At 43.9% G+C, this 25,637-nt stretch overlaps 1 protein-coding gene across 2 annotated transcripts in view; it reads right to left on the bottom strand.

Moving 5' to 3' along the window:
* The window catches only part of LOC138487693 (nicotinamide N-methyltransferase-like), a 208,342-nt gene that overhangs the window by 48,197 nt on the left and 134,508 nt on the right, over positions 1-25,637 (bottom strand). The window contains exons 1-2 of one of the 2 annotated variants that reach the window (XM_069614218.1): positions 12,154-12,393; positions 8,739-8,946 (exon numbers count right to left, since the gene is read on the bottom strand). In XM_069614218.1, the coding sequence (XP_069470319.1) occupies positions 8,739-8,946; positions 12,154-12,307 (362 nt within the window). In that variant the 5' untranslated portion in view covers positions 12,308-12,393. Of the gene's footprint in view, positions 1-8,738; positions 8,947-12,153; positions 12,394-25,637 lie in introns of those variants that run through there. The other variant, XM_069614219.1, reaches the window with a different exon arrangement.

Here is a 25,637-nt window from a genome sequence, read left to right on the forward strand (position 1 = left end):
TGAACATATAATGCTGCCCCTGGAATATTGTTTTTGGCTAGGCAGAGATTATAAATCTAATCTCCTGCAGCTCTCCCTCCCACGCCCCAGGCCCTAACATGCTTTCAAATGTAGTACTGAAGGCAAATATTGAACTCTGGTCAAAAATCTTATATGTACTTTTCAAGGACATATTGTCTGTAAGGACTATTCCTGATAGATGGCATCTCTCCTATATTGTTCCAATTTACAAGAGGGGTGATAGGGCCTGTCCTCGTAATTGGATGCAGAGTTTAAGATCTTTGCCGGCATTATTTTGGAACATATTCAGGAGTGGATGGACATGGCATTCTGTCTATTTTCCATTTTGGATTTAGGCGGAATGTTGGCACAGATGCTGGAGGCCTTTTGATCTCTATCATGCAAGAGAATGCATGGAAATCAGGAAATGTGCTGATATGTTACCTCTATTGGTCTTACGTCAGAATTTGATCTTATCGATAGAACTATCCTGTGGTCCAAGTTATAGCAGCTTGGCATGCCCTCCCCTTTACTCTCTATACTCTATTATCTTCATGAAGGCACTAGAATAATAGAATGTAATGGACTTAGACAAGGGTGCATTTTTGCACCAACTGTCTTTAATTTTTACATTTTAGACATGGGAGGAAACAACGGCTTTTGCTCCACCCAAAGGTGAAGGAAAGAGTGTGTGTTGGACTGCTTATGCTGATGATGTTACTTTGTATGATCACACGCCTCTCGGCCTCCAACGACTTCTTAGTGTATTTAAGAAATATACTGTGTTGGATTCACTGCTAATCAATAACAAAAAAAATGTATTTGTACATCTATCCTATAGGAAAAGCCCTATTAAATTATCATGGTTTTTGAATCATGAAAAGTTACTTGGGAGACCAGTAATAAGGTATTTTTCGTGAATATCTTGAAAAGAAGGTTGCTCCTCTTTAATGTCAGCTGAGAAAAATGTACTTTATGTTTAGTAAATACTCAGTTCTTCCTTGTTTGCACCTTTATAGAAGCAAGACTACTGCTCAGCTTTGTTACTGACTCGAGTTTGCTCCGCTGTGGTGTAGAAATAAAAGGTCAAAATATGAGCCTAGAATTTTAAAAGCTATCTTTAAATGTTTTCCAAAATGTGTTCCACTCTCAGCCCTTCGTTATGAACTTGGGCTCATGTTTGTTTGTTTGTTTATTGATTTGTAGGGTGCACCGAACCCGAAGGTAACTGGGCACAACGAATACAAGAATACTTAAAGCTTAGGTTGCAGGTTGGACAGGAAAGGGTTACGTGGGGAGAGGGTTACATAGGTTACATAGTACAATCAGAGAGCAGCAGAAAACATTCAAAGAGGAATACAAAGGCATTATGAGTGGGTACATGCATCAAATATAAAGTGTAAGTAGAGTATGGATCATATGTCATTGGTGTGTAGCCAGTTCAAAGTGTTACGTCAAAAGCTGAGGAAGGATTGGTCAGCTCTGAGGGTGAAAGGTAATGCGTTCCATGATTGGGCAGCTTTCACTGGGAAAGTTTTTAACTTAAATTTAGGGAAGTTCAGAGAGAAGTAATTCGCCTGTCTCGAGGGGCGGGTAGAGGTTTTCCTAGAGATTCTCTCTGATAGGTATAGAGGTGCAGCATTGTTGAGGCATTTGAACGTGAGGGAAACTGTTTTAAGCAGAATTCTATCACTGATCTTCAGCAATGCTGTTCTTTTCTGAATTCTGATACGTGTTCTCTAGTAGGTACGTTCAGAGCAGTTCTTAGCGGATTGTTCTGGAGGCTTTGGATCTTGTCTAGTATGTATTTGTTTGCACCTAAGTATAGGGCGTTACAGTAATCCAATTTTGAGAGTAGTAATGCTTTGGCAAGGATAATGCAGCTAGCTTTGGATAGGAATGGCCTACACGCCCTGATGAGTTAACATGTGTAGGCAGTTGAAGATGCCAGGGAGTTTACCTGTTTGGTTAAGGATAGGGTGGAGTCAAGGTAAAAACCTAGAGTTTTTACTTCTTTGACTACCTTGATTGTGATACCGTCTATGATGAAGGCAGAGTAGTTGGTGTCCAGCTTTTTTAGGCTAGTGGCCGATCCAAGAATCAGAAGTTCTGTTTTGTTGTCATTCAGACAGAGGCCATGGGTTGGCATCCATGCCTGAATGAGGAGGTACATTTTATTTACCAAAGCCGTGTCCTCACCGTAATTGCCCAAAAGTGGAATAAGGATATGGGTGTCATCTGCATAGTTAGAGTGGGTGATACCCAACCTGTCCAAATTGTCAAACAGAGGCTTTGTAAATATATTATACATGGTGGCGATACACAAGATCCTTGTGGAACGCCACATGTAGTCTGGATAGGGTCTGCAGATGCCGATGGGGAGAAAAAGTGCATTGTTCTATTGTTTAGGAAGGATTAAACCCATGCTATTGCATCAATCGAGAAGTGGGCCGCCGATGCCAGGTGTTTGCACAGAACTTCATGGTCAACCAGGTCAAAGGCGGCCGACAAATCCAGGAGGAGAAGCATAGCAGTTTTCCCTTTTTCCTTGAGCTCATCAATTTGTGTTTTAGGTCAATTATTGCCCGATTGGCGGCACCCTAGCAGGTGGTTGGCCTCAAGGTAATTCTGAATTTGTAAGTAAGCTACTTTGTCAATTATTTTGAGAAGGAAGGGCACCCTGCGGATGAGCCTGTCATTTGTTGGGATGGAGGGGTCCAGGGTATGTTTTTTTTATCAGGTGTAGGACCCAGGACTATTTTAGGTTACTAGAGACCTTATTAGATGTGAAAGAGGAGTTAATTAATTTCACAATTAATGGTGCTAGTTCTCTCGCTGCATCGTTGATTATTTGGGCGGGGCAGTTGACATCCTTGCAGTTAGATAGTTTTAAAGATAAGATCATTTTTTCAGTTTCAAGGATGGATATTTTGAAGAATCGAAAAGGTTCTAAGATGCTGGCAGGTTTAGTTGGATTGGTGGATTGTGGTTCAGGATTGGGCAGGGTAGCTTTTTTAATGGCTATCTTGTTTCGGAGAAGTGTTATTTTGTTAGCTAGCACATTTTGTATGTTTGTGCACCAAGGCTTGTCCTTAGGCACGTTGTCTGTGGGCGGGACATGGGATTCCATTTCTCGTAGAACTGTAAATAGTTCCTTAGTGTTGGAACTTGCATTGGTGATTCTTTCGTTATAAAGTTCTTTTTTAGTGCAAATGATTTCCTTTTTGTAGTTGTTTGCAAAGTCAGTCAATTGTACTTTATTGTCATCTGTAGGATTATGTCACCAAATAGATTCTAGTTTCCTTTTTTGGAGTCAAAGGGTTTTGAGTTGTGGAGTGAACCAGGCATTGAGATGTGCACACTTTTTGAATTTGCACATTTTCAGGGGGTTGGGGGGGCAATGATGTCAAGGGCCTTGGACATAGTATTGGTATAACCCTCAACAAGGATGTTAGGGTCTGAGGCGTTTGAGAGTGTGTTGAGAGAAGGTAGGATGTGTGGGAATAGCCTTTCCGCTGTGATTTTTTTAAACTTCTGGTGGGCAGGGGTCGTGCCATGGCATTGTCTCTGGCCAGTTGTCTATTTATTTCTAGGGTGAAAGCAATCAGATGGTGGTCAGTCCACCGTTGAGGGATGATCGTGGTGATAGAGGTTTGCCAGTTCAGGTCTGCCACCCAATCTAAAGTCCTCCCTTTGACACGGGTCGGTAGGGATACTCTTTGGGTCAGTCCTTGTTCTGCAAGGATGTTAGCTACTGCCTGAGTATTTTTGTCAGCAGGATCGTTAAATCCGAGGTTAAAGTCACCCAGTAGTAGAATTTGGGAGGAGTCTTTGGTGTTATTGGTAAGAATGCTGGAGATATCCTCCTCATAAGGTACCGATAGGGCCTGGAGGTCTGTATAGTAGGTAAATAGTTAAAGTGCGACAATTGGAGATTGGGAGTTTGGCAAAGAGCATTTCACAGGATTTGAGTGGGAGTGGTGGCATGAGTCGCATGGCGAGTTTGGCTTTACCTATAAGTGCTAAGACAACACCTCTAGCATTAGATCTATCTGCTCTAAGTATTTGGTAGTTGTCAGGTATTGCTATTGTTAAGGCTGGGCCAGCTGCATCGTGCAGCCATGATGCAGTGACAGCTAGAATATCAAGGTCGTCCAAGGAAATCAGGTCAGCTATTTCAGAGGCGTGAGCCACCAATGATCTGGCATTAATTAGAGCTCTGAAAATCGTGGTCATATTTCTGGGGTCCTGTGGTCTGTTGAGAGTAGGTTTAGGTGGATTAGTTGTGATTTTAGTTTTGTTAGGAGGTTAGGCTGCTATGGTCGAGTTTCTGACTAGAGTCTTTTTGACTGTAGTGAATGCAGATTCAAGCCCTCGGGCATAGTTGTTAAGGGTACGGTGAGGATTCATATTCTTGCTACTTCTAGGCTCAAAGAGGCAGAATAGTCTAGTTCTTAGTCTTTTATTTCTGGCCGGTAAACGACAGAGTGCGCTCTTGATGTTGGTCATTGGGGAGGCTATAGTCTGTAGGGAGATAGTTACTATCAGAAGGGAATGTATGGTCCACTGGGTGTTATTGTGGACCATGTTTCTCAACTAATGTAAGTCTTCAGGTTGCTCGAGATTGGTGGACTGATAGTCAACCAGGGATTACGGCTGTCATTGGCCAGTGCTGATAGTTGAGCTGGAGGTATTGCAATCTATGTCATAGGCATGTAGTCACACATAGGCTGATTAAGTGCGCCTATGCAAGTGCAATACAAGGCAGAAGGCAGATTGTTATGCAAAGCTAATTATAGTAGACTAGTGCAGATTGCTGCATGGGACTAGGTGTCACACATAGGCTAGATCAAAACAAATAGTAGACTTGTCATAGGTACTGGTTGATAGTAGAAACAGGCATAGGCAGGTACAATTTGGTGCATAGGGCTGGTCATCACACATAGACTAGAGCAGTACAAACAGTAGGCTGATCATTAGGCACTGGCTAGTTGTAGGTAACAAGCATAAGCAGGTACAGATTGGTGTGTAGGGCTAGCCGTCACACATAGTCTAGAGCAGTACAAACATAGGCTAATCACTAGGCACTGGCTGATTATAGGTAACAGGCATAGGCAGGTGTAGATTGGTGCATAGGCTAGACGTCACACATAGTCTAGAGCAGTACAACAGTGGGCTGATTAAAGGCAATGGCAGATTGTAGGTAACAGGCCTGGACTAGTGCAATCCAGGGTGGGGGGTTAATCAGCATGCTTAGGATAATGCCGTCTTAGCAATTGGGTCATCATGTCTACTTGAAGTGTTGTAGAATGGCAACGATGTTCTCTTTATAGAAAGTTGACTACTTGCAAATTCTACCTTATACGCAATTACGGTTCATGGCCTCCAGAATGGTTCTGCTGTTTGGTTGTATTTGCGTGATATGGAGGCGGAAAGTGCATGAAGTTCTGGGTAGATTGGGAATTCCTTATATCCAATCCTTTGAAAGTGAAGAATCTGCTACAACCCTTTGATTGGAATCAGACTGTGGAAGACGTATCCCAATATAAGTTCCATAAACATCTTGCGTCACATTGTTGAAGCATACCTTTTGAAATTTCCGGATAGGCTTTGGAGACAGGATTTCATGCGCTTCTGGTTTAAAGCGATAAAAACTGGTGAAATGATTCTCATTAGAGAGGGCAATAGTTGCGATCTCTCTGCATGCAGATACTGTAAGCAAGCAGAATTTCTAGAAACATTGAAGCATATTCTGCCTGAATGTGATGGTTTACGAATGGAAGGTATAAACGGTTTTAGCCAATGTGTCCCTAATACAGCAAATGTGGCTCTTGAAATCCTGTGGCTAGAGATGCTTCATGGCAATAGACTCAAATTGCAGTTGGCAGTAGTACGTCCTCCAAGGGATACTTGCAAATTGCAAGTGCAGGCTGAGTTATCATTACTTTAAAAGTATGGACATTTTTGTATTTCTAGCCTTTTTTTAGTGTGCTTTTGGTTATATTTGGTATAGGATTATTTAAAAGTAAGATTGGATTAATCAATATCATCTGAAAGAAAGTGCCTTGAGATCTGGGCCCCCGAATACCGCGATGGAAGAAATGGTTAATCTAACTCTATTATGAAAGCTTTTCAGTTTGTTCCTAGTGGTTAAGGTATAGGATTGAAAAATACTTTCCCCCCTTTGTTTTGCATAAATTAACTTTGGGTCAGACCCTAAGTTACCAGGGCGATCCAGACGTGGACCCCTTGCTCACTGTTCTTAGAGAGGATGAGCTTCACCTCACTGATGATGCCCAACAGGGCTGAAACACGTGTATGGGGTTCCTGTTGGTACTCTTGTTCAGAGGAGAATTGCCTAGCACTTTGGTGCTGGAATGCCCCTGGGCAGGACAAAGACAGATATGCAGGGAAATGTCTTCTCTGTGAAAGGGACAGTGAGCTAAAGACTTGATAGAGTCACTCCCAGGGGTCATTCACCCAAGAACAGGCCATTGGGCTGTGTTTGTGCTGGTAGAGATTCCCAGACCCCCCTTTGTTTTGAAAAATACTCAATCTAATTTTCTTATGTATTATTTATATGATGAAATTATTTGCTATGGAGTGATTTTGAGGACATTTTTTGTAAAATGCTGGACAACATGGATGTACGAATATGTAAAGTTTTTATGATTTATTCACATAACATTTGTGGAAAGGTTACTGTGTAACCATAGTAAACAAATAAATAATTGCATTAGATCTAACCATACAGAACTTTGATTTCACAATGCAAAAACAGGGAATTATTGATCGAGCAAAGCAATTGGTAGATTTGATGGAAGTTGACAGTTTTGGAAACAATTTGAAGCATGCCATGTTTTCAATGTTGTCGTGGATGTAATCTTCTATTTTGAGCATCAAGTTGAAAATATAACAATGTGTTACATTCCCGACTATTAGTATTTTCTTAAAAGTATACAATGTTTACTTCTTTTTGTGAACAGAAAGGGCACTTTCATGCTTTGTGTGGATGTGTGTGTTGATCTTCCTGGATTTGCATTATGTAACGTTATGATGTAGGTGATCACAGGGTACGTTTGGCTATGTAGAAAAGGGCAATTCCTGTTTGGACCTAGAGCTTGACCCCCTGCTCAGACAGCAGGTAAGCATGCACCAACATGTGTTTATTCCCTCTGTCCCCACAGGCTATCACACCCCCTCTACTCCCCCCGTGATGTTCCCTTGTGCCCCCCATCCTTCTCGCACACAGATGTTGCCTGTTTTGCTTGATTCTTCTGACCTGCTTCCCCTTGCCCCTGCAGCCTACTTCTACAGGAGTCTGTCTTGATGCATTCTGGTTTCACCATTACCGTCTTGTGGCCAATGCTGGATTTTACTTTTATGGACTTCATTGATTCACAGTGCGTCACCCTTTCTTAACTCTCTTGTACTCATGGTGGCCCTGATTCATGCTGTTCCCATCTTCATCTTGTATCCTGGCTTGCAACATTATGTGTTACTAATGACTTCTGCAATTGTATTTGCTCACCCCTCTTGCTTCTCCACTCTTTTTGACTGCTTACTTTCTGTCTGTTCTAACCTCCTCTCCCTTTCTGCCCTTTCCTATCTCCGCCCCTTACTTTTTTCTATGCATTTACTCTATCAGAATTGTCCCTGGATCTAGTATTATAGCAACCTTGTCTGTCTCCTTTCCCCACCCCTTACTTGTTCTCCCCCCGCAGCACTATCTGAAATGTCGTCAGGCCTAGTACGCTTTGAAACACATTAGGTATAGGCGCTATATAAATAAACTATCATATCATACCATATCATATCATACACTGTCCACGAACGTCATGAGAATAGTTGGAACATATTGTTTTGACTAGCGATTTTAGCTTGCAGGGTGGGCGATCTGAATTACTGCTGTGAGGGCACTTGAACTCAGGGTGATGGATCAATGGATAAGATTAGCACAAGATGGTGGTTCCCGACCTGTGAGTTTCGCATGTGCAAATGTGAGAAAAACAAAGGTAAGATGGACTGGAACATGTTTTAGGATCTATCTATGTATGCTCAAAAATACATGCCAGATCGATTGGGCCAATACAATTCCTGTGATAACTTCCTCTTTAAGACCTACTTATTTGCTCCGGGCTAGATTTCTTTTTGCTTCTTGGTCTGTTCTTGGTTGCTGATCTCTCATATGTACTGTGCTTCTGCTTTATTTTTCTCTTTCCTTTAGTTCTCTGAGGTTTATGGGCATGTGGTGATTTAAAAATAATAATGAATATTAATATTAATAATAACAATACTGTTGATGATGGATTGGGGTCTATTTACCCTGGCAACTCATATTGCAAAACATCCTCCTGTGCTTCCTAGCATCACATCACCGTCTCCAGGCACACTACAGCCATGTTACAATCATTGAACACAGAGCATTGTCCCCAATCACGGTTATCCCTCTTCCCCATGCATGTATGCGCCTTGTCACATTTCTTTTCATTCTTCTTCGCCTCACCCATCCCCACCTACATTATGATGCTCCCAGCTATCGCTCACTAACAGCTGCAACAGCAATGTACAGTGACTGACGCATGATGACCAGCACTCTGTGATGAGAACAGGTGTAACCTCATCCTAAAATAGCCTATACCTCCAAGGAATGGGAGCTCCTTGATACACAAGCTGAATATGGGCTGCATGAATGAAAAGCAAAGGTAGTGTCAAAACAAATCCCTTGGAAGTCTTACCTCTGACCTTCAAGGTCACAAACATATCTCACAATCGGGCTCCAGTCGAAGCATCCTGGGTCCTTCTTAAGCCACTTCTCAAACTCTTGCCGGGATATGGCAGAGTAGTCTGTAACAATGATCTCCTTGAAGACTTCACAGGCTGATAGTAGCTGGTAGATGGTGGGACCTGTGCCAATATCCATCAAGGTGTCTCCTTCCACAACACCTGGTTTTAAAAATGAAAGAAAAAATGCACGTAACACAATTGGAAGGTTGCTTCCATCAAATATTTCCTCTAGCAACACCATAAATTAGTTCAGAGTGATGCAAATTTACCAGACCCTTGGCTTGAGAATGAATGGCTTTTCAAGTTGTACAAGTAATAGCTGACCCAGCATATCTTGCCTCACATGATCTGCAGCATGGTACATTGCACTCTTTCAACATCAGTGCACTGGTTACACAATATAGGGTGGTTGAGGGCTGAAGGGCAGTGAGATCATTCTTTGAGAGTGTGGACAGTTCTGTTGTCACTGAGTGAATGCATGCGTAAAGGCAGAGTGTCTGCTTCTTCAAGAATGTCTACATTGTCTACATTGTACTTTTGGATGCCAGAGGCACCTGCACAATGTGAAGATGGCCACTGTGCTGTTAACTCTGGGAATGCATGAGGAACATTTCCACGTGTCAGTTCTAGAGACATGGGCCCCATTACAGAAGGTTTGCACCGGTGCAAGCGCAAAGTTGCATGGTTATAGCACTAGGACATGGCTTGCCCTATTTTTTAAACACTGTGACACATTAGAAAACCATTGCACCATGACAAGTGCAGTTTGGCATATTATAAGCACCAGGGCAAAACAAACATGTCTGATGCATTTTTTCAGCAGGGCAAAGTGTGCCCTAGTGCTAATACCTAATGGTATTAATACTAGGACAATCTTTTCTCTTGTGCAAAAATGCAGTGCAGATGTATCTTTTTGCACTAGAGCAGTTCTTGCCCTGGTACCTATATAATATGTCTAACTGAACTTGTCATGTTGCAATGGTTTCCTAATATGTTCCAGTGTTTATAGAAAGAAGGCAAACTTTGGGAACTCGTTTTTCACATTCCGTAAGCGACGTCCCTGACGCCAACCATCCCAACATCCGCATGGCAACCTTCCTTCACATACTCTGTCAGACCATTGAACCCCAAACCCTCCCACACCAGACTCTCCTCTAGTCTCATTCTATTCATAAAAGAAAGCAAGACCCCTCCTACAGGGACCGCACCTTCTTCACATCTCGTAAGACACGTCCCTGACGCCACTCATCCCAACATCCCCCTGGCAACCTTCCTTCACATACTCTGTCAGACCATTGAACCCCAAACCCTCCGACACCAGACTCTCCTCTAGTCTCATTCTATTCATAAAAGAAAGCAAGCCCCTCCTACAGGAACCGCACCTTCTTCACATCTCGTAAGACACGTCCCTGACGCCACCCATCCCAACATCCCCCTGGCAACCTTCCTTCACATACTCTGTCAGATCATATAACGCTAAACCCTCCAACATCTGACTCTCCTCTGGCCTCGGTCAATTCAGAAAAGAAATCCTTCAGGGAGCACCCCACAAGGCACGTCCCTGTAGCCACCCATCCCATCATCCCTCCTGGTGAGCACCCTTTGCATTCCACCAAGTATTCCAACTGCAAACCCCTCAGCATGCTTGCCAGTACCAGTACATATTACCCATTTCCAGCAGCTTTAATTGTATTCTGGACTTAATGCTTGATTGTAGAAATGGTTTACCCCGCTAAGATATGTAGGATAGCTCAGCGGGTTCAGTGATCGCTGCTGAGATCTGAGTGTGATCTGCGGGTCACAGGTTTGAGGGTCGGCAGGGCCAACTCAGCCTTCCATCCTTTCGATATCAAGAAATGAGGACCGACTTCAGTTGGGCGATAATTGTTTGCAAATATGTTCTCTCTACAGTGCTTTGGTGAAAGCACCATATAAGCAGCATAGCATTGTCATGTATGCCTGTGAACCCTACACATGTCCAGACAGTCCAAGTGAAAACTTAAAAATAGCCAACAATTCCAAAAACGGGTCTTTATTGTGCAATAGGGTGAGCCTGGCTCTTTAGGGGCGTTTTGTTTCCCCTCCATAGACGGAGAATGAAAAATGATATGAAATTCAGGGTTATTCCCACCCCAAAAAGGGTAGTGTTTCCCAAAATGCCAGGTCACATGATCTTTCCGCTTCTGTGCCCAGAGCGATGTAAGAGGGTATGATTTACTCCAAACCTTTCAGCCATTCATTCCACTTCACCTTTGCTGCAGTCACTGCAGGTGGGACGGGTATGCCCAGACGTGTGCCCTGAGATGTCCATGTCTGCAAACCCAAGATACACCTCACTGACAAGGCTCAATATGGCTGAAACATGTGTGGGGTTGCGTTATGGTCTTGTGCAGAAGGGATGTGACCGAGCAGTTCAGGCCTGGCTACCCGTTTTGTGGTGGTTCCCAGTCTGCTATTTGTGTGGTCTTTCCCATTCTGTAATGCCATGACCAGTTGAAAAACAATGGTCCGGATGTTGCCCCGAGCAGTGCCAGTGGTTATGATTCATTCAAAACCATACCGCCATCAAGCTTCTGTTTTGGTAGTTCTTTTTTTTCATCATAAAATTCTTAAAGCAGGTACTGCAGAGATGTTTAGAGCTAGGAATTCCCAATTTGCTAAAACGCTTTTGTCGTGGACTAGGAGTTATTTGGCCACGTGCCCTGCGGTTTCCTGCAGATTCGTGCAGTCAATGGTTGGATGCATTGTGGGCAGGTCTTTGTTGAACAGTCACGTGATTTATACCCCATCTATTTCACAGGTCTTGCTTCATATTGGAGGGACCTGGCTGCAGAAGGAGGGCATTTTTTTGTAGAGAGAACGTGTTCTTCACCCTTGCCTTGGTTTCCAGCTCCTGATGGTAAAAGGGGTGGGGGCTGAAGCGGGGAAATGCCCAGAAACATATTGGAACTCCTGTTCAATGTTGCGTAACATAAGCAAAATGCGTAACTGCCTTGCCTAAGGCTTTTACACTTTTCGTTTCTTAGGCAGCATTTTGATTAATTTCTATGACGGAGAGGAGGGGCAGATCGTAACTTAAGATTCTGCCGCCTCCTTCCTCTCCACAATGCAAATACTGCATTTGCACAGGCCCCTTTCAAAATTATTTCCAGTTCCATCCACTTTTGGTTCCCAGTCCACCCCTGATGATAGCAGGGACTGGCATCTGCCCATCTAATGCCTATATGGGAGCCAAGAGGGTTGGCTTTCCAACTGCTTGTTTTTCACAGGAATTCAGTGCAAGAAACAGATGCGACAACACATATATAATTTATAAAGTTACATTTGGTTAAGACACAAGTAAAGTGTACCAAAAACTGCACTAACCTGCAGTGAACGTTTTCGCTAGCTGCTTCAGCACGAACTCCAAGTACTTATCATTTACAAGTGCTCCGGCACTTTCACTGTAATATGTGTCAAGGTACGCTCTGGGATTGAAATTCTGACTGTAGAAGTCCTTGTCAGTGAAAGGCACCGCCATCTTCTACTGATGCTGTTTGCAAATGTGCTCTGTGACTGTCCCTCCACAACCTCTCCTATACACACGAGTCCGGCCCTGAGCTTGAAGGCCTTCCTCTGGCAGGCCGTGAAGATTTCGCAATTCATTTTCATATGAGAAAAACAATGTTCCAAGCACACATGTCTTCAGAACCCTGGCAAAGCACCCCAGTCGCGCTGCCAAAAGCATTGGGGTAAACAGCTGGCGCAGGAGGAGAACAGTTTGTACTCTGCATCAAGTTTGGCAATTAGCATCATAGTGGATATGAAAGGCTCGGACTGGCGTAGAGGGCAACAGGGCAATGCCCGAACCAAAAACAAAAACATGCCAGTGTGGGGCCATTTGTTTGGTCAAAGTGGGACGCTATTTTGGTCCATGTGGCCAGTTTGATGAGCTGCTTCACCATGCGGCTAGTAGTTTTGACCAGTGTTACTGAATAAATATTCTTTAAAAATGTACAATTTGCTTAACATGTTATCAAAACCCTCGTCCCTGGGTACTACTCAAACAGTCTGTCACAAAAGGAATGAATTGCCATTTGCAACGGTGGCCCACTTTTCCATTGGTTCCCGAGACAATTGGATGCTCCAGTCCAACCCTGGATATTACATAAGAGATCCACTGAGGCCAACACACCTCCCTTCCCCGGCGGTAGTTCAATGCATGTCTTCAAACACTCTCTGAGGGTAAGGGTGCTGTTAATTTCCACATAGGCTTCTCATTAAATTAGGAGAGTACTAGTGTGAAGGCCTTCATACATGGGCCAAAGTGCAGGTTTTCATTGAAACAGTAGGACCACTATGGATCCTAACCCTGCAGCTCCCTCTAGCTGTGACAACCACCAAACCTATGCGAATTGGCCCATTATGGATCCTAAGCCTACAGCTCCCTCTAGCTGTGACAACAGGTGAAGCTGTGCAAATTGGACCAGTAAGGATCCAAAGCCTACAGCTCCCTCTAGCTGTGACAACCACCAAACCTATGTGAATTGGCCCATTATGGATCCTAAGCCTACAGCTCCCTCTAGCTGTGACAACAGGTGAAGCTATGCAAATTGGACCACTAAGGATCCTAAGCCTACAGCTCCCTCTAGCGGTGAGAGCAGCCAAAGCTATGTGACTTGGACCACTAAGGAACCTAAGCCTACAGCTCCCTCTAGCTGTGACAACAGGTGAAGCTATGCAAATTGGACCACTAAGGATCCTAAGCCTACAGCTCCCTCTAGCTGTGACAACAGGCAAAGCTATGCAAATTGGACCAGTAAGGATCCAAAGCCTACAGCTCCCTCTGGCTGTGACAACCACCAAACCTATGCAAATTGGCCCATTATGGATCCTAAGCCTACAGCTCCCTCTAGCTGTGACAACAGGTGAAGCTATGCAAATTGGACCACTAAGGATCCTAAGCCTACAGCTCCCTCTAGCGGTGAGAGCAGCCAAATCTATGTGACTTGGACCACTAAGGATCCTAAGCCTACAGCTCCCTCTAGCTGTGACAACAGGTGAAGCTATGCAAATTGGACCACTAACGATCCTAAGCCTACAGCTCCCTCTAGCTGTGACAACAGGTGAAGCTATGCAAATTGGACCACTAACGATCCTAAGCCTACAGCTCCCTCTAGCTGTGACAACAGGTGAAGCTATGTAAATTGGACCACTAAGGATCCTAAGCCTACTGTTCCCTCTAAGCAGATTTTAGATTTGCAGCCTTATAATACCTGGCGGTGAGATCCCTTATTATTAATGGATATCATTATGTGTTGGTCTGCTGCACCATTCTAGTACTTGTTGGCATTGATGCTGCCCAATATAGGAAAAGTAATTATTGACAGATAACAAGTACCCGTAGGTGATGCACATAAAAAAAAAATCATTTTGATTTGTATTATTTCTTATTTGCAGTTTGTTTTGCAATTTTCATCAGTAATTTCACTGTTATTTTCACAGTCCAATATTTTCACCAATTCTTTCACATTTCCAATGTTATCACCAATGCTTTCACATTAATGTTGTCACCAATGCTTTCACATTTCCTGTTGTGTTCACAGTTTGTTTACATATCAATACCTTATTGTTTTTTTCACAGTTTTATCAATCACTCAAAAAAGGGGTTTTCTTTCTTTCATATCAATCCCTCTTTCATATCAATCCCTCTACAGGTGTTTCCACATCATGTGTAATGATTCCTTAGGAGGGAATATTGAATGCATATGTTTATAATTCGTTTTGACTCATGTGTTTGAATCAATCCTTAAGATTTCATCTTTTTCTAATAAAATCTGCGTTAAGTTTGCATTCTTTTCTCACTATTTATGTTAGGCGTCTTGTTTATCTCTGTTTGCTTGATTCTTCTCCGTCGTTTGTTTTCGCGTATCGAATGGACATGATAATCCCTACAGCTCCCTCTATCTGTGACCACAGGTGAAGCTATGCGAATTGGACCACTAAGGATCCTAAGCCTAGAGCTCCCTCTAGCTGTGACAACAGGCGAAGCTATGCACATTGGAACACTAAGTATCCTAAGCCTACAGCTCCCTCTAGCTGTGCACCAGGTGAAGCTATGCAAATTGCCTTCTGTGCTTTCGGGCAGCCTCTACTGCACATGATGGCTTAGGACAAACACACATCTGGCCTTTTATTATACAGTAGGATGATAAGGCCTCCAGTGCCAAAAACCCATCCCGTCCAAAGTAAAAGTGTGCCTACAAACACAACTGGTATGTCTTGTAAAGGCAGCAAGGAGAGCTAATAACAATACAATGGCAACACACACAAACATCCTGGGGAAAAGGGGGCAGAAAAGGGGAGCCAAGGAAAGGAAGAAGATAGATAACAGCATGAAAGGACATGTGCATGGAAAGGACATGTAAAATAGCTCATTGCAAAATGCATGAAAAGAAAAAAGAAACCGGAAAAGAGAGGAAGTAAAAAAAAAGCATTGGCAATGCCAATAGTTGGAGTGTTTGTGTAGACATGGGAAAGGCACTTGCCAGGCAAACACCTAATACTTATATACAATCCGAAACTAGAGGCTTTGCCAATGTTTGTTATTAACAGGACTTCAGTGAAGGACACACACAGTTTTTATAGATTGAGTGGCTAAAGACAGACCTGGTTAAACTATTTGTATTACACCAGTAGCGGGTTTACAACACCAATTAATTCATTAACTATCTGAAAACTGCTATGAAAAACAACTGGCAGGCACTTTGAGTGCAACGTTTGCTGTAAAGGATTGTTTAAGGCAAGCTCAAAGAGTTCACATGAGGAAGTGTTTTGGGAGGGGTAGGAACTGGGCAGAAATGGCCATAGCGATTAGCATGGCCATGGGCAGTCAATGGGTGGGCAAATAACCATACTGCACCTCCAAGCTGTTTGTTACTCCTCATATGCCATTTCCCCTTCTCTGTACTCCAATGCAACATTTTCGGCTCATAGGTCACCTAAAACCCCCAACCTTCAAAGAACACATGATTCGACAAAGCTGCAGAAAATTAAAAAGACAGGTGCAACCCCATTTAAACTTGGGGTTACTTATGACATCATATGATGTGGTATGATAAATGCAATGACCAGCCCTCTGTCCCTCTATGCAAATAAAAATCACACACGTCCACCAGTTTGATGGACAACATTTTATATTAAGAAGTGTAAATGTAAAAATGAGAAACATTTGGAAATGTAAATTCAATATGTAAATGTGAGTATGTTTTACTGTTTAATGTTGATTAAAAGTTTTTTGCTGTAATATTTCACCTTTTTACAATATTCAAAGACAGCCATTTCTTACATCATGCAGGTTGCTTTCACACTTTGTCAACACTAACAAGTGGCTTCACCCCTCTGTGTCTTAAATATTCCACACCACACCGGATGCAGTCTATATTGCCTTTGCTGAAGGTGGCAGGCCAGCCTGTCAAAGGGTGCACCTGAAGAACCCCATTTCTGTCCCGCAGCCCTGCACTTGTATTTAATCTCAGTCAAGTCAGAGTCGTACCAAGAGTTGCACTTTTTGGCAGGCTTCTGTCCGACCCTCATGACAGGGGCAAGGATATTAAGAGTATTGGAGATGGAAAGGTGAAAGGTATATAGGGCTAGTCAGGGTGAGAGTCAGCTGTAAGGGAAGTAGGAGGAGAGTAGGAGGAGGCAAAGGAAACCACTGTCCCTTTTTTCATGGGTCTGGTTGACCTTGAAGGTGGGAGGCAGTGCAGGGTGTGCCAGTGCAAAAGGAGAAGAAAGCTTAAAATGAGAGGAGAGAAAAGAGTGATCAGTCCATGAGAGCAAAGTAGAGAGAGGGATGTCTGTGGAGATGAGAGCATCCAAGGTGTGGCCAGCAGTGTGCGTCGGACCATAGGGTAGAATGGAGTGAGAGATAGAGCCTCATAGGTTGCGGAAAGCCACTGAAGAGTCAGGAGAATAAAGGTGGATGTTAAAATCCCCCAGCAGGGGGAGTTAGGAGGAGGAGGAAAGGAGAGAAGATGCAAGGTCAGCCCATTCCGCGAGGAAGATAGTGGGATGGCCAGGCAGCCGATAGAAGGTGGCCAGAGTAAGAGAGGAGACAGGAGAGAGAGAGAGGCTGCAAACCAGGCATTCAAAGGAGGAATAGGCCTGAGCTGGAATGGTGGAAACAGGGATCCACTCTGCAAAGATTAGGCCAACTCCCCCTCCAGGCCTGTTGTACCTGAGCTCAGAGAAGATCTTGTACCCTTTAGGTAGAAGTATTTTTAAACTTGTGACAAAGCTGTCCTTAAACCAGGTCTCAGTGAGAGCAAGAACTTTAAGGTCCACGTGTTCAAAGCGTTGGCAGATGTTGGAGAAGTGCATGACTGCGGAGCGAGAGTTAAGCGTGGCCATGTGGAGAAAATTACAATTTTTGAAAGACTTATGGGGGGGCGGTGTAGGGGACAGAGGTCCTCCCCTTAAGTGGCACGGGTGCCTGAGGCAAGGTGAAAGTAGAGGGTCCCAAGGGAGTGCAGGCAAGGGAACAGGGCCAGTGGTAGATGGCAAAGGAGATAGCGAAGGAGGGGGCCACAGGGGGCAAGGGAGCCCAAGATTCAGCAGTGAGCAGTAAAGACATCAGCCTGGGAGAGGCTGACAAGGTTGTCAGTGCAGAGAGTGTGGGCAAGGGAGCCATTATAGTAGAAGACGCCAAAGGAGCCACAGTAATAGAGGTGGTGTGACCAAGTGGGGTCAAAGAAAAGAGTCCACATTCAACGCAGCATCTCCGCGGAATACAACAACACACGAAACCTTTCAAAGTCTGCAGGGACTGGCCAACCCTACTGTAGCCTAATCCTCTATTACACCCACCTGTGTCCTTTGCAGGGCTCTGGCTGCACACTTTACCTCCAAAACACAGAACATCCTGTCCTCTCGCTCCTCTGCACCCACTTGTTCACCGTCATCTCTTGAGCCCCCCACGGCCACACCCACCACACCCCTCTTCTCTCCTCCCTCTCCCGTCATACCTGAGAAGGTTTCTAGATAAATCCAGTCTATAAAAACCTCTTCAAAACAGGTGGACCCTTACCACTCCAAAACCATCAAGGACAACATTGACTCTCTAGCTCCAGCCTTGGCAGACCTCTGCAACCTCTCCTTAGCCACTGGAGTTTTCCCCACTTCCCTCAAGCTGTGGGGTGAAATAGCCCCTGGATGCCATGAATCAAAAGGCCAGAGTCATTGGTGGGCATACTCCTAAATAAAAGGCCTGCGCTGAAATAATGTGGGACATAAGCCCTATGGAACCTATGTAAAAAGGAAACAAATGTGATCTAAGAACTTCAAGATATTAAAAGAGGCGAAATGCCTTTCATGAAGGAAGCAAAACACACGTGGACATAACATGTAAATACATCTATTAAGAGCTGCAACGATATTCCAATGTAACAGGGTGCACCAAATCTCAAAGTAAAATGCCAAGATTGTGTTTCAAGCCGCCCTAGTCAAACAAAGCATTTTACTGTGAAATAAATTCGTGCATGTAATTTCGTTTTTCCCTCTAGACTAATATGTGCAGACAAATGCTGGCCAGACTTTCAAAAAGTGAATAGGGTTGCTACCGAGAACAAGCTCACAAAATAGACAATGTTAAAGCAACTTGCTTAGTTTTGAAACTGTTTATTTTAGAAGATGTCATTTAAATGCCTTTAGGCACGAGTTACAGGCTGTTTGTTGCAAGAGAACGGTCTGTTGATTTCTTCGAATATGAAACCAAGCTGTCCTCCCTGTTGCCTTGGAGAGAGAGGCCTGGTTTCTTAATTGTCAGTGCTATTTCTTAAAAAATACAAGAAATAAGGTACTCTTAGATTGCAAAGGCAGGGCAAACGAGATACAACTGGGTCTGTACTCCGGCCTTTTTGACCGCAGGTCACAAGCCTCATATAAAAAGTGCATTAGTGGTCATTAGCTCTTGATGGGCTGAGCTAATGTACACACAGATCCCTCTCTTGACGTCATGCCTGAACTAAGCAGAACTGGTACTTAAGAAAAGGTGGGGGTCTAGCAAAATGAGTAGGGAGACTGCCCATTGTTTTAAATGAGAGAATCAAATTGTATAGCATACAATTGACCATATACATTGCACAATAGTCATTCCAGGCTTTTCAAAAAGGTGACAGTTAACCCTGTTTGATCATCCCATAACGATGTTTCTGAGAAAAACACAACTAAAATTATTCATGATAATTTGATGTGGCCCTCTTTGTGAATTCCAGACATGAAAAGTTGATAAAATAATAATAAATATAATTCCAATGATGCCTGTAAAATGGCGCATTTTTCACTGATATGATTCCAGAGTAAATGACGAAACACTGTATCTCTGCACAGGAATGACATACAGACTTCTGACTAGTATTATCTAATTTGTGTTAAAATGGAGTGCTTTCATATGTTTTCATAGATATTAAATTGTGGAGATTGAGGGCACGTGCCATGTAGTGAGATTTCCATATCCCCAAACCAGACCGAGCCCACCTGTCGAAGAGAGATGATGATCTCTCCTCCCCTAGTGTCCCAAATCACTCCCACATTCCCTTGTCCTATCAGCACACAGGGCGGAGTGGGGTAGTGGAGGCTAGCCAAACCCTTTGGCGAGAATCATGACACATTCTGATTTCATCTGCCCCATAAGTAAGCCAACTTGCCTCAGAGAAGGACTCAGGGAACCTAATCTTGGAGTGGAGACAGGAGTCAGGAGACATAGAAATTGCTTGGGGCTCCTTGAAAGGAAAGATTGGAGACCCTTGACTGACCCCATTGGCTGTCCCAGCAGTGGTGCCCTGATGCCCTCGGATGTCCAGTCCAGACCTCTCCTGTAAGTAGAAATACCCCAAGCCATAGATTCTGTATGCCTTATATTCTTTCAGCATTAACTTAGATATTCCCCATTGAAAAAAAAACCTGCTTGTCTTTGTATTGTGCTTATTGTCCCCTTGAAAATTCCCCCAAAGTAAACCAATTAATTCCCCCATTGAATTTTCAGGATCTGTATTGGTGGAATTACAAACCAACAATCTTTTCCCAGTGTGATGTGAGCTGGTATTGCATTAAGATGTGCTAAAGAATTAAACCCCAAGCCCTGCTTCCACATGTATGCGCAGGGTGTAAAAACAAAATTGTCACTGTGTGCCACTGTGCTCTGAAAAACGAATTTTCATTTGCATTTTTCTTTCTCACATTGCCCTTGTGCTAAACATCCCAAAATTGATTTTCCCATCCTGTTCTGATAATAAACTTAAAGCCAAGGGTGTTATTGTCAGGTGTAGCAAAGCAAATGTTCCCCATTGCAATTCTGTCTCCTCTATTGCTTTTGTGATCAAGTCTTCCAAAATCCGTTTTTCCCATTGTGCACTGACTAATATTCCCCAACGCCTTGCCTGGCCTTTTAAGTGTATGAAAAACAAATTCCCTTTCTTTCTTTTCTTTCCCATTGCAGTTGTGATAAATAATGTAAACCCCCATTTTACCATTGTGCTTTACAAACATGAATTTTCCCCTTTCCCTTCTGTCTCCCATCTTGTTTCTGTAAGCACCACCAAAAAAACAATGCATCCCCTGCATTCATACTCCCTGCCACTGCCTTCCATTCCAAAGAGTCAAGCCTAGTGGATGTCTGGGGGGTGAGGGGTGCTGAGAGAAAAGCATAACACTGCTCATTTTCTTGTGGGCTTTGAGCTGTTCTTTTCTTGTATTTGGGAGGGGGGTGTAAACGGTAGCTATTCTAACTGCATAGTCTGGTATCATCTCTGTATTGGTACTTTACTAAAAAGGATATTGTGTATTGGTGTTGCACCAACACTGGTGGCTGCTGTAATCTGTTTCTCCTAATTTGACTTTAGTAAATATATTAATACATTTCTCATCAATACACACCAGCCTGGTTCCTAGTGAGTGCATTGTAGCACAGGGCATTTGTTGGTATTGTGTGAGAGATGGGTTGGAGCCCTTATCAAAAAAAGAACCTAATAGAAAATCTGACGCGCTTTCTTGTGCGACACATTCTTTGTGGGGGAAAGAACTCCCTGACTTGAGTGTTACCGTACAATAAACCATGACACAACTGGGGCTGGTGCCTTGATTAAGTGTTTCCACTTGTGACAGTGCAGCAGAGAAGACTATTAATTGAAGGTAATGTTAAATTTATTGGATAGAACGCTATGTTGCATTGTGAAGCAGCCAACCAAACCTGTACCCTGGTTTTTAGGGCTGTGTGTATAAATACATGTAGTGATTATTGTGTATGCAAACTAAGCAGGAGCAGGGTGGCGATGTTGCCCTTGCATAGAGAGCATTGTAGGTACAGAACACATTTCATAATGAGCACCATAGAGATTAATCTGTCCAGGAAGAACCGTTCTATCCAAATTGATTACTAAGGGTGAATGGATAAAACAGAGCATGAAGCGTGGCAATCTAGAATGATGCAGGAGGTTACCTCTATAAATATGGTTATGAGGCAGGATAATGGCTTGTTACATCAGGCTATGACACACTTGTACATGACACAGACCACCAGAGATGAGCACATTAAAATGGCTCAGCTCCCAGCATATATGTACTTTCATATGATAATCATGGAAGATAGATAACAGGAGAGTGTAGCCTCTGTGCAAAACTAATCTGAGCTGTTGGATCTAGCACAGGAAGAGTTAAAGCAAGTAGAGGAAAACATGCAACAGAGTCAAAATTCTGAGTCAAAATTAGAAACATTATTCAGCAGCTGAAAGATGAGTTAGCGGCACAGCAGCAAACGAATTTAGAGAGATAGTCCCAATTTTCTGCACTGAGAGAGGAATGTCAAGAAGGTGTTGAGAACCTGAGAGAGTCAACAAAAATTGAGTAAATGGGTGAAGCACAATAGAGCCTGCTTGGAGGACATGTGTGCATTTCAAAAACAGATGAAGCAATTGAAAGATGAGAATAGCCAGTTGATCATAAGGGAGGTAAATTCCCAGGCGGGATTTGATCAGGAGCACCAGAATCTGAGTGCTATCAAACGACAGAGAGATCACCTCAGCAGACAGAATAGCAAATTGTGTCAGAAGAAAAGGGCCCTGTGTCAGGAAGTGTGACAGTTAAAGACAGACATGAAGAAAAGTGAGTCATGTTTTCAGGAACTGACTGACATGAGACTAGAAAATAAAAAATTAATGGGACAGGTGAGGCATGCAGACTTTAACCTAGAGCAGGCAACACAGGCCGAAAACGCTCAAAGTGAGGAGATTAATCTCCTGCAAAAGAAGAGGTCTGAGTATTCACAGATAATACAGGCCCCACTGAAGGAAAATTAGTTCCTTTGTGAGGAGAACAAGGGACTCCGCAGCCAACTAGTGGCATAAAACAAAGTAATAGAAGCTACTCAAGCCCTGATGGCAGAGCCCAAAGCTCAGGCCTCTATATATCATCAAAAGATAGGAGCTGAGTAAGACAAATCTGAGAGATCAGAGAAGGAAATGGCTAGATACAAACAGGCTTTGATGTACCTCAAACAGTTAGAGTAAGGTAAGGAGCCCTCCGACCACAGTGTGATGACCTCCTTACCAGGGACCTCAAGCCAACTCACCACAATATATATGCCGGGCGCTGCTAACTTCACGCCTGCCAATTTGCAAGAACAGGGAACCATGAGGCATCTGGACTCAATCAGGCATAGTATAACTGAGACGGAAAGCCCAGTCCCGGTCGGATATTGACAGACATTTACCTTTATTCCTATTTAAAATCACCCTAGAAGATACTTCTGACCAGAAGAGCTCCTATAATGTGAGGATCAAGGAGTTAGACTGGCAGAAATGTAAGTTACAACGGGACCACCTGGTCCACTTTGCAGGCAGAGAAGAACTAGAGTCAAGGCCTCAAAATAGTATCTTGAAAGCCTTCACACCTTCAGGGTGGTGAGGGAAGTTCTCCACCACACCTGGAAGAAGGGAGGAGGAAGATGAGTACTCCCCGGTGTGAAAATGAAAACCAGAGATGGTTGACCTACAAGGTGTCCATCTTAAAGCACTTCTCTGTGTCCAGGAACCCTCAGGAGGCCGCAAGTTTGCCTACAACCTGCATTGTGGAGAAGATCAGGCACCTAGAGAGTTTGTGCAAGAACTGAAGCGTGCGTTTGCCTAGACCTCTAGACAGGTATGCACCAATAGCAGGGAGTTCATTAATACTTATTTCCATGCCCTCCCTAAGTACATAATGACCCAACTGGTTAGGGACTTCCATGAGTAAAGGACACTGGATTGGGTAATATAACATGCTACCTCGGAGTTATGAAGTCCAGAAGCCAGTTGAAAACAAAAATAACCCCAAAAATTCCAAACCATCAACCACACCCGCTGTGCCAAAGGTGGCAGAGGTGAAAAATACCCCAATTTTGGACTTAGAAATGGGGGGCCTAAAAATACTCTTCCCTCTAATAAGCAGAATGAGAGGCAGAGGAGACCTTCTGAATCATCACCATTGGGTGGTAGACAGGCAGGGTATCCAACCAACTCTTCACCTGACCCTGCCACCTATATTAGCCTGAGATACAAGGGTGACGGACCCATCCAGGGGTATGTCTGGACTCCCATGGCACAAGAGGGGGGTCCAAAAAGGTAACTACGGCCCCAGGAAAACCTCCCTTAAAACTTCCCTCAAAAATTCCCTCAGGAGGGAGGAAGTACTCAACCCTCCAACTTAAGATTCTTTCCCCAATGCCCTCTAAACCCCAACTTTCAGAATAATCCTCCTCTCTCTCCCCGCTTTCAGGACAATAGAGCCCCAAATCAGGGAGAAGGGAGACCAAGGATGGAGGGTTATCAGGGAAACCCTCAATACACAAGCTACTCTGGGATAAGGGACAGCTACCCTTGCCGAGAACAGCAAAGGTATGACTCTAGACCCCCATTCCAACTAGAATGGATGTTGCAATGGGAGCGGCAGGTCCAAAGTTTGACACAAGACTTGGGTTGCATGTTGAGGGCTGTGCTGAGCCCTCAAATGAACATGGCTGCCCAGAGCAGCTCAACACCCGGGTCTGGTGCCCCGCAGTAATGCTGGAGTGAAAACCCTGACAGCCCACAGGTTCTAGAGGAGGAGGCCCGGGGGAAAGGGGGCTGCAAAGCCCTAGAGGAAACTTCCTTTCTCACCCAAGAAAAAACCCAGAAACCTCTGATCTTGAACCCAAATCTCCTACCCCCAAAAAGCTGGAACCTAGGGAACAGAGGGTAAGTAGGGGAAACCAAGGGACAAAGAAAACCCATTTTGTGGAGAAAGTCCACGTCATACCGCTTGAAGGGTAGTATCCCTGGAGGATTCAGGGAAGAAAATGTTCTCTTTCAGGGATGGAGGGATCCCTCCCAAGGGAAAATGGGTCCCAAAAGACCCTAACTTAGACTGGGTAAGTATGGAGACTGACCCAGAACCACCAATTCCTGAACCCCAACAATATCACCCGGAGAACGCTGAAAGAAATGAGGGATCATCCCCCAAACAGTTTTGAGCAACTGACTCTAGGAAAAGGGAGGCAGCAAAGAATCAAGGGAAAAAGGGGATTTCCAAATACCACAGATCTCTGGGTGCCAAATTTTCTTTAAAGATTCCCAGAATCCGACACTGAAAACTGCCCAAGATCACACAGTGTCAGATTTCAAAATAAAGAAATTAACTGCCAAGCTGGCTCAAAATGCACATTTTCTTTGCCCCCTTGAGGAGAGGGAAGGGAGATTTTATGCCTCCATCAAGTTACAAGGTCAATATGCATTTTCAGTGCTGGTGGATACTGGATCCCAAGCCACCCTTCTCTCCAAAAAGGCCTTTGACCAAATTAATTTAGGAAAGAGGGAGAATCACCAAAGTCCCTTCAGACCTCTTCCTGGATAACTCCAAAACTTTGACGGAAATGATATTTCCGTCAAGGGGAGTGCGGATCCGGAGATACAAATTGGGCGACATAGGGTGAAACACCCGGCAATAGTTGTCACTCCAGAGGGCACACCTTGTCTCCTGGGGAATGACCTCCTTCAGACCGGCCAATCAAATTGAAACAAAGTACCAATTACGTGAGTTTAAATGGCACATGCCACTTTAGGAACAATCAAGTCCCTGACATCACTGACATCTCTGTAGGAGAACAAACTGGTGATGGGAACCCTTCTCTATTTTTGAAAATCAATCTTCCTCCCAGTTTTAATTGGCATTCCACACTGGAAGGAAATACGCTGAAATGTTATACCAATCCACAATCTGAAGAAAACCCAAATCCCATGACAAAAGATGATGAAAAACCAGCTCAAAGTTTGGCTGAAATCCAGAAAAAGGGTGAACAGTTGCTCCTCCCCATTCAGGTAAATGAAGGGGGAAACCTGTTCTCGCCAGAGTATGCCTGAAAAATGGTAAAAGCTTCATCAGCAAAGTGTTATTCAGGAAACTCCCAAAAGATCAGACCATTCTCACATTTAAGTTGATAAGCTGAAGTGATGCGCAAGTGGTGTTGACGGTGGAAGTCGGTGCACTGCTTTGTGGACTGCTGAGGGCTTGTTGGATTTACTGAACTCTTTGCTGAAAACACTGCAAGCTGCTGGCTTGAATATTGGGCACTTTGGCCCTTTAAGGACTGCTGGAGGTTGGGCTGCCCATGTCAGCGCTCTTAAGCACCTACTTCTGCATCAGCGGAGCGGAAGTGGTGCGCAAGTGGTGTTGACGGTGTTGACAGGTGGTGACTGGTGAGTAAGACACCCCTCGGAGCTGTCATCAGATATTTTATCTCCTTCCCTAATTTGAGGAGCTGCACAACAGCAAAATGAGACGCCCAACGGGTGACCAGGCGGAAG

The sequence above is a fragment of the Ambystoma mexicanum genome, chromosome 9 (assembly GCF_040938575.1).
Source record: "Ambystoma mexicanum isolate Mex_15411 chromosome 9, UKY_AmexF1_1, whole genome shotgun sequence".
Lineage (NCBI taxonomy): Eukaryota > Metazoa > Chordata > Amphibia > Caudata > Ambystomatidae > Ambystoma > Ambystoma mexicanum.